The sequence below is a fragment of the Aspergillus nomiae genome (genome assembly GCF_001204775.2).
Source record: "Aspergillus nomiae NRRL 13137 chromosome Unknown contig00026, whole genome shotgun sequence".
Lineage (NCBI taxonomy): Eukaryota > Fungi > Ascomycota > Eurotiomycetes > Eurotiales > Aspergillaceae > Aspergillus > Aspergillus nomiae.
In genome coordinates, this window is record NW_015378081.1 from 118,686 (window position 1) to 134,902 (window position 16,217).

The 16,217-nt window shown below is 50.6% G+C and overlaps 6 protein-coding genes across 6 annotated transcripts; 3 read left to right on the plus strand and 3 right to left on the minus strand.

Moving 5' to 3' along the window:
• Positions 1-1,570: 1,570 nt before the first annotated feature.
• Positions 1,571-5,103, plus strand: ANOM_002327 (uncharacterized protein; the record flags this gene model as incomplete). The annotated part of the gene is made up of 5 exons (XM_015547584.1): positions 1,571-1,925; positions 1,967-3,434; positions 3,843-4,194; positions 4,251-4,319; positions 4,378-5,103. The coding sequence occupies 5 exons, from the start codon at positions 1,571-1,573 to the stop codon at positions 5,101-5,103; spliced, it is 2,970 nt and encodes a 989-aa protein (XP_015410629.1).
• Positions 5,104-5,964: 861 nt separating this feature from the next.
• Positions 5,965-6,519, plus strand: ANOM_002328 (uncharacterized protein; the record flags this gene model as incomplete). The annotated part of the gene is made up of 1 exon (XM_015547585.1): positions 5,965-6,519. The coding sequence occupies one exon, from the start codon at positions 5,965-5,967 to the stop codon at positions 6,517-6,519; it is 555 nt and encodes a 184-aa protein (XP_015410624.1).
• A 753-nt stretch (positions 6,520-7,272) lies between these two features.
• Positions 7,273-8,401, plus strand: ANOM_002329 (uncharacterized protein; the record flags this gene model as incomplete). The annotated part of the gene is made up of 3 exons (XM_015547586.1): positions 7,273-7,520; positions 7,577-8,006; positions 8,066-8,401. 3 exons carry the CDS (start codon positions 7,273-7,275, stop codon positions 8,399-8,401), a joined length of 1,014 nt encoding a protein of 337 aa, XP_015410625.1.
• Positions 8,402-9,149: 748 nt separating this feature from the next.
• On the minus strand, positions 9,150-9,899 carry ANOM_002330 (putative benzoate 4-monooxygenase cytochrome P450; the record flags this gene model as incomplete). The annotated part of the gene is made up of 4 exons (XM_015547587.1): positions 9,150-9,324; positions 9,372-9,538; positions 9,596-9,706; positions 9,807-9,899. The coding sequence occupies 4 exons, from the start codon at positions 9,897-9,899 to the stop codon at positions 9,150-9,152; spliced, it is 546 nt and encodes a 181-aa protein (XP_015410598.1).
• Positions 9,900-11,470: 1,571 nt separating this feature from the next.
• Positions 11,471-13,149, minus strand: ANOM_002331 (Zn(II)2Cys6 transcription factor; the record flags this gene model as incomplete). The annotated part of the gene is made up of 4 exons (XM_015547588.1): positions 11,471-12,149; positions 12,223-12,356; positions 12,421-12,737; positions 12,789-13,149. The coding sequence occupies 4 exons, from the start codon at positions 13,147-13,149 to the stop codon at positions 11,471-11,473; spliced, it is 1,491 nt and encodes a 496-aa protein (XP_015410597.1).
• A 1,740-nt stretch (positions 13,150-14,889) lies between these two features.
• Positions 14,890-15,911, minus strand: ANOM_002332 (NADH:flavin oxidoreductase/NADH oxidase; the record flags this gene model as incomplete). The annotated part of the gene is made up of 2 exons (XM_015547589.1): positions 14,890-15,285; positions 15,351-15,911. The coding sequence occupies 2 exons, from the start codon at positions 15,909-15,911 to the stop codon at positions 14,890-14,892; spliced, it is 957 nt and encodes a 318-aa protein (XP_015410596.1).
• Between the last annotated feature and the right edge of the window lie 306 nt (positions 15,912-16,217).

Here is a 16,217-nt window from a genome sequence, read left to right on the forward strand (position 1 = left end):
TTCGGCTTTTTCTTTGTTTCTGTTTCATTTCACGTTTTATTTTTCCATCCACTTTTAGATTAAAGCGACCCATCGTACTGCGACCATTCGTGCCCCGTGTGGCTGTTTTTTTCAAGAATTTCAATACGAGTACGATTCCGGCATTTAGGTGGAGGCTTGTCTTGCCAGCCCTACCCAGACATCAAAGACATCGGAACCCAGCACATTCCCGACAGCGTCATCTTATTGGATTGATCGTCTCTGAACAATAGTAAGATTGCGGCTCAGCTTGCGTTACCATGATTACTGTACATGAAGCAAAATAATCCCTCCGCTGATGGCCCCACACTAGAGAAGGACGAACGGTGAGTTCAGCCTCACTGACACAACTATGGCCAGGACTAGTGTAATAATACTCCTTCTAAGTCAACAAAATTGTGGGCAATGTCAGTCCTAGGTCCTATGAAGATTTCCGATGGTCAAACGCCCGAAGTATTGCATAGCAAAAGAAAAGTGTCAGAGGAGACGGTCCTATTTTTGCGGCGGGTTTAGCGGCCCAAATGGGAAGCGTGATGAGTTTGCTGAGACGCTATTGAGACGCTAGCCCTACAAATGTCGGTCTGTCTCTAGTCAGCTTCCCAGTGGCTTGGCTTGGGCTAACAGCAGCTCTGATTTGCCGGGATGATCCTTGAAGTATGTTTCGGGTTGTCATTTCAGTTTGATTAAACATGCAAGGGGGCTGGAAAGTCACAATCATAATTCAGGTACTTCACTGTAGGAAAGTGGTGTGGGGTAAAAAAGGCATCCAGCAGAGGTATCGAAAATAAAAAATAATAATGAAGAAATCAAGATCATAAAACTAATAGTAATGAGTACAATCGGAGGTATAATGACTGCCGCCTAAAGCCAGTCGAAGGACTAGTTGGTTACTGTGTAGAAGATCAGTTGCATAATTTCAAGATTATGCAGGCATAAAAGAAACAAACAAACAAACAAACAGAAGATGATGCGCAGAGTGTTTGTTTGTACAGACGTCATAACTTTGTCTCCGTCAGACATGTCACATGACGGGCGAAGACCTCGAGACATTTCTTGGAGCCAGTCTTCTTTCTCGAAGCTTTTCTCAGCCACTTCGAACATCTGAATGTCAACGGCTGCCAAGAACCAGGAAATGAGAGACAGGGGCCTTTATGATGCTGCCTAAATCAACAAGTGGCAGTGCGACAAGGCACAGTCATCTCGAACAGCGACCATGGTGGATGACTCTGCGCCAAGGTGACATTCCGAGAGCGAATGCAACGGCGAAGAACCATTAAACGCACTGAAAAGTGCTGCCTAATCAGCCCTATTCGACTGCCGGAATCCGAAGGGGAAGATGATTGGCAGGGGACGCTCCACTAGAACTGCTGGAATGGAGACGCTGAATTCCACAGACTTCCGGTTGGTCCACGCCACATGTGGTACAATCCAAAGAATGGGGCCTCATCGCTGACCGTCCGTCATTATATTACTCCACGGCGGTATCCTTCTGTGCTGCCTTTTGGACGCCATTCCCTGTCTTTCCCTCCGTTTCCTATCCACTGCTACCACTATGAAGGTCGCCCTGCTCACCTTAGCAGCGGGCTTGGCCAATGCCGCCTCGATCGCCGTCACTCCACGGGCGTTCCCCAATGCTCCTAATGAATATGCTCCCGCCAATGTTTCCTGTCCGTCCACTCGCCCCAGTATCCGCAGTGCCGCTGCGCTGTCGACCAATGAGCGAGACTGGTTGCAAGTGCGTCGGAATGAGACCCTTCAGCCCATGAAGGATTTGCTCGGCCGGCTCAATCTGAGCTCCTTTGATGCCTCTGGGTACATTGATCGTCATAAAAACAATGCATCAAACATTCCAAACGTAGCCATTGCCGTTTCGGGTGGTGGCTATCGCGCTTTGACCAATGGCGCCGGTGCTATCAAGCATTCGATAGCCGTACCTCCAACTCCACAGCCCGTGGACAACTCGGAGGCCTCCTGCAGTCCGCCACTTATCTATCGGGCCTGAGTGGTGGTGGATGGCTCGTGGGCTCCGTGTACATCAATAACTTCACCACGATCGGGGACTTGCAGGCCAGCGACAAGGTCTGGGATTTCAAGAACTCGATCCTGGAAGGTCCTGATGTGAAACATTTCCAACTGATCAACACGGCCGCCTACTGGAAGGATCTGTACGATGCTGTGAAGGACAAGAAAAACGCCGGGTTCAATACGTCGTTGACCGACTACTGGGGCCGCGCTCTGTCCTATCAGTTCATCAATGCGACCACCGACGATGGTGGTCCCAGTTATACATGGTCGTCGATTGCCCTGGCCGACGATTTCAAGAAGGGTAAGATGCCCATGCCTATCCTCGTCGCCGATGGCCGCAACCCGGGCGAAATACTTATTGGAAGCAACTCAACCGTGTATGAATTCAATCCATGGGAGTTTGGCTCTTTTGATCCGTCTGTATACGGCTTTGCCCCATTGGAGTATCTCGGATCAAATTTCGAGAACGGTGAACTCCCCAAGGGGGAAAAGTGCGTGCGCGGCTTTGACAATGCGGGTTTCGTTATGGGAACCAGCTCGTCCCTGTTCAACCAGTTCATCCTGCGTCTGAATGGCACCGATATCCCTGATTTCCTCAAGGAGGCTATTGCCGACGTCTTGGAGCATCTGGGTGAGAAGGATGACGATATTGCAGTCTATGCACCCAACCCCTTCTACAAATACCGCAACTCGACAGCGGCATATTCGTCGACCCCAGAGCTGGACGTGGTCGACGGAGGCGAAGATGGACAGAACGTGCCTCTACACCCATTGATCCAGCCCACCCGCAACGTGGATGTGATCTTTGCCGTGGATTCATCCGCTGATACGGAGCATAGCTGGCCCAACGGGTCCTCTCTGATCTATACCTATGAACGTAGTTTGAATACTACGGGTATCGCCAACGGGACCTCCTTCCCTGCAGTGCCCGATGTCAACACATTCCTCAACCTCGGCTTGAACAAACGCCCAACCTTCTTCGGATGCGACTCGTCCAACACCAGCAGCCCGACCCCGTTGATCGTCTACCTGCCCAACGCCCCTTACACCGCGGAGTCCAACACCTCGACCTTCCAGCTGGCGTATAAAGACCAGCAACGCGACGATATCATCTTGAACGGCTACAACGTCGTGACCCAGGGCAATGCCAGTACCGACGCGAACTGGCCGTCATGCGTTGGGTGTGCCATTCTCCAGCGATCAACGGAACGTACGAACACTAAGCTGCCCGATATCTGCAATACTTGCTTCCAGAAATACTGCTGGGACGGCAAGACCAACTCCACCACGCCGGCGCCCTATGAACCGGAGCTGCTCATGGCGTCGTCAACTTCCGGGGCGTCAAAGGGTCAGCTGAATCGCACAGCTGCAGTTATCGCGTTCGCGGTCATGTTCTTTATGACTATCTAAATGTCCGTGCCTTTTTCTGGGATACGTTATGCCTTGGCGTAGTATGCCTTATGAATGCTTCCACTGATTTATTATCTGCTATCGCAAAATTCTGAATATTCCCTCCTTGCATTGACTGTGTTTACTAGCGTATGTCGAATTGAGTGTACCCTAAATACATACCGTGGCGATTGCTCTGTCGTTAATCCGAGAATATACCTCAAGTCATAATTATCTGTGTATACTATTTCCTCATGGTTGGTTTATATCGAGTAATGTAATTACCGTCACCTCATCCACAATTGGAATGATGCGATACGGCACTAGACCCGGCCGGGAAAATGACAATACGGTCGGCTGTGGCCATAAAACCGGAGACACGATGGCATTAAACTTCATCTTTTCTCCAGTATCATTGATCGCAAAATAAGCACAGAGTTGCATACCATGGCTACAAATACATCTTCATTTACTACCATCCCCGTATTGGATTACTCCCTCTCCACGTCGTCGACGAGCAAGTCGCAGTTCCTATCCGACCTTCGGAATGCACTGATCAATGTGGGGTTCTTCTATCTGATCAACGCACCCATTGCCCCTCGAGTCCAGCAGGATGTAGTGGATAAATGCAAGGAAATCTTCGATCTACCGTTAGAGAAGAAGGTCGAGATCGAAATGGTGAACAGTAAACATTTTCTGGGCTACTCTCGACTGGGGGCAGAGATCACTGCGCGCGAACAGGACTATCGGGAACAGTTCGACGTATGCTACTCTAAGATATATATTCCGCTGCAAGATGCTAACGACACCACGAGTAGTTCGCCACAGAGTTGCCAACTCCGGGGCCTGATGAACCACTCTATCGAAATATTCGAGGCCCTAACCAGGTGACTACTACGAATACGCATTACTTGTTTCTTTCAGAACACATACTAACCCTCCCAGTGGCCCGATGAAAGTGCAATTCCTGGCTTCCGCCAGGCCATCGAGGCCTATCTCGCGGAGATCAGCCCACTATCAGATGCATTTCGGGGACTCATTTCAGAGGCACTCGATCTGCCACCAACCGCGTTAGATCCGTACTTTGACGACCCGCAGCAACTGAAGTTGAAATTGGTCAAATATCCACCACCGCCCGTGTCCTCGACCGAGGCAGAGGTTCAAGGCGTAGGCCCTCATAAGGATTCGGAATTCCTGACGTTTCTGCTCCAAGCATCGCCCCACTCCGGATTAGAAGTGCAGAATAAATCGGGCGATTGGATCTCGGCAGCGCCGGTGGAGCATTCCTTGGTGGTGAACATCGGGCGCGCGTTGGAAGCCATCACAGGGGGCGTGTGCACAGCGACCACCCATCGGGTCTCCCTCGCGCCCCGGAATTTTATCGATCAGACGGGCGCGTCTCTCGGGCCGCGGTTCTCCATCCCTGTGTTCCTGGGAATGGGCCTCGATCTCTCTGCTGAGAAAATTACCCTGCAGATACCACAGCATATCCGGGATCTGATACAGGATGACAAGGTACGATCGGATGCGGAGGCTACGTTTAATCGCATCTTCAGCGGCCGGACAGGCGAGGGAACGCTCCTCCACCGGGTGATCAGCCACCAGGATGTGGGTCGGAGATGGTATCCCGACCTCTTGGATTATGCTCTGAGACAATACGAGAAACAGTAGCGATCGGGAAAATGTACACAAGACAGCATAAACCCCTCCAGTGTGTGATGTTAGCGGTATTTATGTAGAGCATAACGGCAAACTGCCGCGTATCTGATTTCTAAAGGGCCTTGCAGCGTCTTGGCAGTCGCTGGCCGCGATCGGCAAAACCACTCCAATCAGAATCCAGATGGCTGAGGATACCCCAGACATCAGGAGACCGAACGAGAGAGAGGTTGGTCGTTGCCTAGCGACTGAAAAAGCCCATGTGGGGTGATGATGGCGTTTGAAGCAATTGTTCTTGCGATGACCCCCGGAGCGTCGCGGAAACCCGACGGGGCAGTTCCCGTGCGCATAAGCCCTCGTTCAGTCGCGATTACGGACCCTCAAGACGATCGCTGACACTTGGGCATCGTTTGTCGGAGTGTTGTGACGTATACAAACCAACAGAAAGGGTCTCCCATGAGGTCCAAGTGGGTTCGTATCACCGGGAGAACGATGCAAGGCTGAGAATCAGGTCAGGCCCCTGCGGCTTACTACGCTGGTCATCCCGAAGCGAAGGGACTTCTGACAGGTTGAGATCCTCCGCGGATCTGCAGATGCCAGCATTGCCTCCCAACAATCACCAATCATGGGGGGTGATGCGTCCAAAAAACCCTTCACACCGACGGGGCCAAGACGCTTAGCCCTTCCCCCACCTGGCCCGGGTCTGGACGTGTGTGGCATCATACGTAGGTGCAAACGTAAGCTCTCGTGGCTGTTGTCTCTGAGCTGCAGAAGGTCCGGCTATAAGTAGCACATATGGTACCTTCACTTCCCGTTGCCCCAGATATCGATCACCCATAATTAATCTCTGCCTGAAAATTAGATCAGTCCTCCACAATGCAGATCAAGTCGTCCACCGTTCTCGTCGCCCTTTTGGGCTCCTCCATGGCCCAGGCCGCCAACATCCAGCAGAGACAGGAGCAATCGACCGACTTGGGCGGTGCCACTCCCACTGACACCGGCTCAGCCTCTGCCACTGGTACCGCGGAGACTGGCTCAGTCACTCTCCCATACTTCACCGAGACCAGCCAGTCGGGTACTGCGACTGGATCTGAAACTGCTACCGGCACTGGATCTGCCACCGGCACTGAATCTACCACTGGATCATCGTCTCCTACCGGATCGTCCAGTGGATCCGAATCTACCTCGGGCTCGGCTACTCCCACGAACGGATCGTCGTCGGCCACCGAGTCCGGATCGACCACTTCGACTTCGACTTCTACCACCACCGAGGCCTCCACTAGGAGTGCAGGCGAGACCAGCAGCTCGAAGACCGGTTCCTCCACCTCATCATCGGCTTCGCCCTCCTCGACCGACTCGGGTGCATCCTCGACCTTGCCTCAGGGTTGGGCCACATGGATGCTCCCCTTCGTTTTGGGTGCTTTCCTGTGAGATCGTTTCTTGATTGAATGGTGTGATATGCTTAATGAATATGAGAAGGGATTTGGATTTGGTATATGATCGGCTTGTGTTTTATCGGACGGTGAACATCGTTCCCTGTGTACCTTCGCTCAACCATAATGATGCTTTCGTTAGCTATTTATCTCTACGGCTGTGCAGATAGTTAGATGCACTACATCTAATCATGTGGACCTTTGCGATAATGCGAGACGGTTTAATTGGTAATACTGCTATCTCCCCGCAGTTCTCCTCGTAAAAGGGCGAGCCCTGAGCGCGATCAAGCCTCCTGCCTGACCACAATCCAGTAGCGCGTTGACAAGAACACACGGGGTGCATATTATCTTTGTCTCAATACGGTGTTCGGCAAATCAGTCCAAATGTGGAGATTTATTCACTCCTTCGTGTGCTGGTGGAAATTGGCTGAAGACTATTCTCCCTAAGAATAACCTCGTATTTTTCCGGCTGAGCCTCAGCCATGTCGTGTTCGAGCCAACCACAGTGTTTCCCTCCTAACGATCTTCCTCATTTAAGGTTCTGCTAACAGATAGTAGGGCCTCAACACGATCACCGCCATGATCACCGGTCTGGGCGGATTGAATATCTGAGGCTATGTGCCCAAGCCTGGCACGGGATGGAAAGCATGGACTCAGCCTTGCAGACCGGCTGGTCCTTATTATCCTCTGAGCGCCCGGTAGGGTCGCAGACAATTCACCAGTTCTTTCTGATCACAACCTCATTCACACAATGGCACCAAGACGTGGCGGCGGCTCCTTCAGTGGGGGTAGCTCCAGCTCTTCCAGCTCCAGCAAATGCAGTGGCTCTGCATTTAGCACACAAGTAACTCAAATCTCCATCGCGTTCCATGCGCTGTTCTTCCTTGTCTTCTGTGGGCTGTTTTGCGTCGCGGCCTTCAAACTTATCCGGAGCAAGCAGAAAGGAGTAGCCCTACGACGATGGTTCCCTCTCGGCCTCTCAATCACCTTCATGGTCGTGTGAGTCCTGACCCCGTAACCCTGATAGCAGACCAATCCCGACTAACGACATGCAGTGGCGTCGCCTTCTTAATCGTCCTCTTCACGCTCCTCGAATGCGACATCGCATCGGTTACCGTGTACCAGCTCGCCGGCCTTGCGCCAAGTTGGCTTATACCCGTGGCACACTTCCTGCTCATTGCCGTGATCATGATCCCCATCTGCAAGCGCCTGGTTCAGGGCAACAGGAAAATCGCAAAGATGGTCACCACCGTGCATACAGGTTATATCGTGGTGCTTGGAATAGTCCTCCTCTGCTACCTAGCCATCTACACTCATCTCGTTGACGCAGCATATCGCACCGGTGCCCGGGTAGATCTCAGCGGGCTACGACTTCATCAGAGGAGACTAGCCACCGCATATTATGTCCTCGCAGTAATCGGAATGCTGATGGCGGCTGCGAATATGCTCTTCGCGCTAGCCCGCGGCCATCATTTGAGAAGAGGAGTACGTCACTTTTCCATGTACAATTTTATACATAGATATCTAACACGGATACGCTATAGGTCCTACTCCCCGCCACCGTGGTTCTCATTCTATCATCATTGGGACTGACCACCCTCAACCTCGCCAACCACATCATCATCGATTACCTGCAGACCCAGTATATGCGCAAGAGCGTCGGGGGATTTTACCAGTCGATGGAGGCCCAGACATTCCTGAAATACTTCTTCTACGCTGCGAGCTTCCTCGCGGCTCTTCTCGTCGCTTCGTCGAACCAACTCTCCGATAATGCCTCCACAGGACCCGTGAAGCATCTCCCCAACCAGCCGAAGTATAACCCTCAGCAGCCGTACCGGGCTTATCGGGCGCAGCCTCAGACGCAGCAGAGCTATAAGTAGTTTCTGTTGCATGGAGTTTGTTAGATTTTATGACCGAGAAGAGTGTTCGGGCGTGATGTTAATGTCTATTTGATGGGTGCATAGAGATGGCATGTGTGTGTGTTTGGAGCGGGATATATGATGATGATCTAATGTCTTTTCTTTTGTGGTCATAGTTCGCCAGATTTCGGATATACCCCAATACCCCCATACTATGTTTGAGATTAATATTTTTTTGAGGAATATATTGTTGGCTGTGCTTTGCAGAACTGCTCAGGATATTGAGGTCTGACGTAGGTTGGCATGTCGGCTGCAGGATAATATGTAAGATGGAAACAGACTTCGCTTGCATGGATATAAATAGAACACTGGGTGTGGGGCCTAAGAATACCAGGCATTATACAGCTAATGCGAGTTCCACATTGGTTGATTGGATCGAGAGAGTGGAATTATGGAATGGAAAGGGTGAAAGAGTGGCGATGCAATCAATGGATCTGCGAGTTTAATTTTAGCCCCGATGGATCAGACCTGCATTCCAACTAATACCACTAATCGAGATCAGTCGATACGCACGAGTCTGTTGAAAATTCGACTCAGTTGAACTTCTGCCGCCAGCCATAAAGAATTTGCATATACAGAGTTCACATGAGGGCTTGCTGTTCCTGTCTTTGGTAAATAAAAGTGTAGGACGTTGGACTACAACCACGTTGTCATAGTACAACAATTTCTAACAGCATTTATGCACAGCACTCAGATGGATACGCATGCCTCAATCCTCATATACCCTCACAACCCTAGCATAAACACTTGGCTCACCCCTACGCGTCAACCCAACCCCCATATCGCGTACAATCCTCATATCCTCCGCGGTCGTGTTGACCAGCTCAATATCAAACCGACGTACGTAATACGCAAGAGTCATGTAAAGTTCGAGGAAGGCGAGGCTTCAAACATTAGTCGCTATCTGTGACCCGGGTGCTGTTTCGCTTACTTCATGCCAACACATATCCGACTGCCTCGGGAGAAGGATGTAATGTATTCGAAAAGATGCTCGTTGGTTCGGCCAGCGGAGATCCATCGCTCAGGAGAGAACTTCTCCGGCTCGGAGAAGATGCTTGGGTCTTTGTGGCCGAGGTAGCTTGAGGAGCTGACTAGCGTCTATCGGACTCTGTTAGTGTTGTGTTGTTGAGGTTAAGTCCAAGAGGGTTTGCTTACTCCTGGTGGGATAGTGTATTCTTTGTAAGTTAGGGTTTGGTCGGGTGCTATGCGAGGGGATCTGGCCGTAAGGAAGCCGCCGAGACGCAGGGATTCGTTCACGGTGCCAGTCTGGAGGTGTGTTAGTGATGTTAAAGCGATTCTAATACAACAGAGACAGCAAACGTTGGGACTTGAAATAGGAGGGAGAGAGATTGGTCTGATTACTTACTAAATAAGGCAACTTTTCCAGCTCGGACCAGGTAACCGGGCTGGTAGGGCTCGACAGGACAGTCCTCAGCTCCTCTCTCATTCCAGTGCGCATCTGCTCGTCCGATGCGATATGAAAACAGGCAGCCGTCAACGCTCTGACCGTTGTCTACGTCCCAGCACTGATGAGCAAGAAACCTTCATCCTGCAGACGCTGGAGGGACCGCTCTTCAGGCGGAATGCTGGGATCCGTCAACTGGTCATAGATTGTTTTATGTTTACCAACGACATCATCGTGACCGAGCATATATTTATCCTTGTGAATTGCCTCAGCTGACAGCTCATATATCGCTTTCTGGATATCTAGTACCACCGATCTCCCGGGATGGATCGCACGCAACAACCGAAGTGGTAGCATTTTGAGCATGGAAATGAAAATCGGGAAAATGCGATTGAAATGAACACTACAACTGAGATCATTAACGGCCTTGCGAACGTCCGTGCGCAGATTCGCGTCCTCGAGATAGTTCCAACTTTTTCCATAGCAGTATTGCGTAATGACATCAGAGGTCATGGCTGCGAAGGCATCACCGACCCGGACTACTTCGTTGGTCTGGTGAAAGGCTTCAAAGCGCTGCATAAGCTTGTGGACCTTCTCTTCAACCAGGTGGGATAGCGCACGGATGGACTTCTTAGAGAAAAGACTGTTTACGAGACCCCGACGATAGCGGTGGAGGTCGTGGTCTATTGTCGAGGTGCTGGAGAGGGGCATGCCAGTGAAGGAAACGTATTTTGTATCCTTATTGCGCCTCTGGGTGCCCGTGGCATAGATCTCGTCGTAATAGTGCGGGTCATTGATGTGGATCTCGCGAGGGTTTATGCGCACGATGGGCCCTGACTCTTGGTTAGTTGGGTATTATATGTACGGACAGTTAGCATTGGTGTTTACCGCATCTCTCATGTATTCACTCGATCTCAAAGAGGTATCTCCCTCCCAGGCATAAATCATAGTACCACTCATACATGTGGGTGACCGCCGCTAATTTCGGACCAGGGATGTTTCTTAATGGGTGAAAGTAGAGTCGATAGATGCTATTGGCAACGAGATAGCTGATCAGTCCAATGAGGGTAAGCCAGAGTCTTGATAAGTCCATTTTGAAGCCCTAAAATTATTCATATAGTCCGCACGGCAGACCGCGCATCCTAGATGCCACGGCCATTCTTTATATAGTACATGGAGCAACGGTGAGGATACGATGTAAATTTGGGGGACGCACTGCCACCCCGTCACAATTTTTATTGTAAAGCGAATGAGAGATAAAGGCCAGCTAATAGGATCGTTGCAAAGCTAGAGGAAGCTGTGCAGCCGGATTGTGGCCCCTGGTAGCAGGTTTGTGGTTCACCCATCTAGGATAATGACTCCCAGGGCTTGTCACTGGTGCAGTCCGATCCAGTTGGCAGGGTATTGACTGCCACTCATACAATGGATGTGGCGTCTTAATACTTAAATGAGAGTAAGTTAATCAGCAGGTGTGTCTGTCACTTGGTAGACCGGTCACCAACCATCATCTGAAGCGTGACGTAGTTTTGGGGCCTCTTGAAACTGGGATCTGGTCCCTGCACGCTATAATACTTGGAACTCATAACCTTGACCTGCTTGTCCATTGTTCCATATAGCTTCTAGGACTATGCCACAAACACGTATGCTTTATCAAAGCAGTCGTCCCATCCTGTTTGGCCCGAAGTCCAAAACCTGTGGAACACAGCGCCCGCTAATGTAGGCGTCGGACACCCCATGATTTTGCTCAGCTCCGATAATTGACCATCGATGATATGACGAATGTTAGGACTCGCATCAACGGCCTGCATCCCCGCCACAACGAGTGGCCATATCGCGAAATGTTTGATACGGGGGCGACGGGTAACTTTTGGAAGAAGGTTGTATAGACGAGTCCCATGTAAAGTCCTCATCGCAGTATAATACCTACTGGAGGGAATGATGGAGAGGCTTTGGAGAGACGAGATACAGTACAGTGCTATGGAGGACCGGTACATGCGTCCCAGTAGCAACCAGTCATCCCGTGCGTCGGGGTGGGTGCCGGTCCAGTCTTCAGGCGAGAAGGCTTCAATGTGCTCGAGTATCTCGTGCGCTGTTGCTCGTGTGGTGTCACTTATTGGGGAACATGTCGTTTGGAAGCGGAGATTGTTGATCTTGATGACGTCCATTAGGAGGTACGGAGGGCATAGGAGGACCGGATATATGCCATCTCCGTACAGGTCTGTCATGACGTCGATCAGCTCGAGTTGCGACGTGGTTGGAATATGTCGTGGCGGAGGAGTAGTCGTGTTGGCCATCACTCCCAGACTTAGCATTGCAATTTAGTAACTTGACAGGCGAGAGAGTGTGGGGAGTAAGGGTGAAGAGGTAAAGCTCTTACATGAGAAGATGAAGTATCAACGGCTTCAGATACTCGGAGGAACGTGCAAGACTTGCCAGGCCACCACGCAGCTTAATCAATTCTATGGCAGCAGCGAAGTGGTGCTGCCAGTCCGCTGACGGTAGTTGTCTGGCCTTGAAGGTCACCATTGCATTTAGCCTTGACTTATTTGGAGAAGAAATGATAACACGGGCTTACATCAACAAACAAGAATAGCATGATGCTTCCAATGGTAAGGTCGATCGACGTTTGGCTGCTCAGGTTCCCCAGTAGCTCCGTCAAGGATCGAAGTGCCAGTCCTCTATGTTGATAAAGGCTCGGTCGCAAACGCGCCACCACGCGACGATGATCCCCCGAGTACACACGATGGATGCGGTGGCCAAGGGCAAGACATACTAATGTGTGACATATCGACATGGGCATTTGGTGCAGCGCATCTAGGGGAAATTGGCCTAGGTAAGGGTTCGGCGCTAACTCGTGCATGGCGCGAAAGTCAGTGTAGACATAGTCGTTGACTAGGAGGAACTATGAAAATCAGTTACATTTTGCAGCTCGAAGCGACATACAGTACCACACGGCCTCAACCATCGTGCATGTGTCGCTTTTCAACTCTCGCCGTGGGATTGGCATTCGCAGTAGTTCACTTCCCACGCGGGTTTGCGGAGCGTCCTTCTTGTCAACTGCCTCATCGCTTCGAACTGTACCGTCCGTAGCAGAAGGTGAACGTCGCTTTTGAGCGCGAGATGTCACTTTTCCAGGGGCTAGCCATCGGAGTGGTTTCTTCTCGTCATATCCGGGGCAATCAACACCGGCTGATCGGCATTTGTTACAGGTGGGTCGCTCGAAATCGCATACAAGCCGACGGCGCATACACTCCCAGCAATGTCGTTGGCTTGTTGTGGGATTCAGTTGCGCTCGGGGCTCCATTTTACTATATGGAGTACTTCTGAGTGGAAATTTGAGGCAGTCAGATCGTACCATGATGGTTGGGGCGTTGGATATTCGGCCTTGCTGACTTGGCAAAGCTTTGGATCCATCTGGCTGAGTGAGGGCTTGGCGTCGATCAAGCCCTAGCAAAGGGTCAAGTCTAGACCGTATCGGGTCATGGACTGTACGGACTTCCCATGATTCTTGGCCCCAGTAGCTGGCTACAGTAAGAGCTCGGAATACGTTTTTTGTCACAATGATTGTCGATCAGGTGACATTGATGATCAATGCCATCGTGAGTTGGGAATACCAAGTCTCTTTCCGTAATACTTCTAGGCACCCTTCTACAAAAGACTTGGTCTCTCGGCTGCGATAGATGGTGAGACTGATGATGTACCAAGACTACTACATTTTCTCTGTGCCTACTCGGGAATGAGTGAATCTTAGGACATCCATGAGTGAAGCTCTCAACTCATTAAACGGACTATTAGTATCTCCGAGCCCGACATAGGCCTGTCGTGTGAAACATACTATCACAACAAAGACTTCAACGGCTGTGGGGTATATTTTCATATCAACACGTTTGACCTAAAGAACAGCTAAAGCCAATGTCGTCGACTCATGGCAACAACAATACCATTGATGATGACAGGCTACTCACTAAAGAAACCCCTGATGACCCTGGATGACGATGCCTGGTAGGACGCCAAGTGCTGATAGAATTGCGAGTTGATTTGCATTAAACCCTTCTCGTTCCTCGTTTGTTTGAGGCATTTCCATGCCGTGCTCAGCTCGTTGTCTGATCATCTTTTGACGGACTGCCCATCGGAGGAAGGACCATTGTGCCAGGTACCAATCTGCAATTGTGCTGTGTCCCAATGTACGCCAGGCTTCTTAGTTTCGATGCTCAACAGAAGTGGAAGTTTGTAGATAGGTTCATGATCAGCGGGGAATATCCATCCTTGTCCAAGGCGTTGTCAGGGAGATGCAAAAGACGCAGTGAATCATTCTATTTGTGATTTAGTTTTCAAGTACCCTGTAGGTAGATTTAGGGAACTATCTAGTACTTACCTCAGTGTTGGTACATAGTGTAGCTTTCAAGTAAATGGCAAAGTCGGTGTGGTTCACAGTTAGCGTCGGGGAGATTGTGAATCCAAGCAAAGAATAGATTCTAGCAATCGTGCAAGAAGGGAAGGAATCAGTCCGGAAATCAGGTGATTCTTCCGTAGTATTTCCCCTCGCAGCCCGCCATTTGGCGTGTTGGTCTGCCTCACCTCAACTGTTCGTTACTATAACTATAACTACTGGTTTACTTATACTCTAGAGTAGTTCCCCAGGTCCTTCCACCAACCGTCAACTGCAAGATACCGTTTTCATAGGTGCATGAGCCGCCAGATACTCGAGGTATTTCTGCTAAAATAGACTTATACCCAGATCTACAGGCGGGAGATACTTGATCAAATTCTTCGAATCATTTAATCATTATTTATACTATCTATTCCCTAGCATTTATCCTCTATTGTCGAATGTTTTATCAAGAGCGCTTTTTGCCCTTTCCGCGCCCCTCGAAACTCCAATCGATCTGGGTGGCCATCCGCACCTTCACGTTGAGCTCGTTCGCAAAAGCACGAACTAAGCCTGGGTTCTGTTGGAACCACCGTCCGGCTTGGACAGCATCAATGCCAGACTGGACCACTTCCTCGGCCAGCGCTCCTGTTTTAATGCCGCCCACAGCGGAGATCAGCAATTTATCGCCGACAGCTTCTTAATCTTTTGAGCAAAATGCACCTGATAAGCAGGGGTTGGCTTGATGGCGATGGAAGATTTGGCGTGAACACCACCGGAGCTGACATCCACTAAATCGACACCGTGATCAGCCAGGAGGGGGGCGAGCTGTACGGATTGATCAACAGTCCAGCTCTCAGGAAACTCGTCCTCGAGGCCAAACTCGAACCAGTCAGTCGCACTGATCCGAACAAGGAGAGGCATTGTTTCTGGGATAACAGCCCGAATCTCATCCACAATCTCCAGTACCAGTCTAACTCGGTTTTCAAAACTGCCTCCATATTCGTCGGTTCTTTTGTTGCTCACGGGGCTCAAAAACTGGTGCAACAGATACCCATGGGCAGCGTGGATCTCAATGGCGTCAAAATTAGCGTCAACAGCTCTTCTCGCAGCTGCTGCGAAGTCTTTTTTAGCACTTCGATATCTGCCTTAGTCAGAGCCTTAGGGACGGTGTTGATACCCTCCTCCTGGGGAATTGCCGATGGGGCCACAATCTCATCGGGCCACCCGCCAACTTCTTTAACGGCCATTGCGTTTCCACTCAACCAAGGAGCAACGGCACTACCTTTCCGGCCGGAGTGAGCTAATTGAATCGCAATTTTCTGGCTTTGGCTATGGGCAAACTCCGTAATACGCTTCAATGGCTCGATCTGACCGTCTTCATAGAGGCCAAGATCCTGTGGGGTGATCCGACCCACTTTCTGGACGGCGGTTGCCTCCATAATTGCCAACCCTGGGCCGCGCTGGATGATCCCGCCCAGGTGCGTTAAGTGCCAATCCGTGGCGTAGCCATCCTTCGCGGAATATTGACAGAGCGGTGCCAGGAACAAGCGGTTGGGAAACGTCACCCCGCGGATGGTGATAGGGCTGAATAACTTGACTGATCCCTCGAGTTGCGTGCCTGCAGGAGGATCCTGGGCCGGCGTGTAGTAAGATACGCCTTTGGCCGCGATATTATCGATTATTTCGTACGTCATGGTTTGTGATTTAGACTCTTAGCCGGGTGCGAGGGGATTGCTGGGCGCTGCATAGCATAACGAGGTAAGAACCTTAAGTATTCTGTATACAGAATGCCTTGGGGCTGATGACAAATCAAAGGATTATTAATGTGATGTCGTACCGTGGAGTATCATGAAGTGGCTTATGGAGTAATAGTATCATGGACTATCATGGCCATATTGTCTCATCATCCTTGTCGAGCACATACCTGTGTGCCCCGAATCTCAGCCCATGATTGGCTTTCGCATGGCCACTTACCCCAATCTCCCCCGAGACCTACTCCG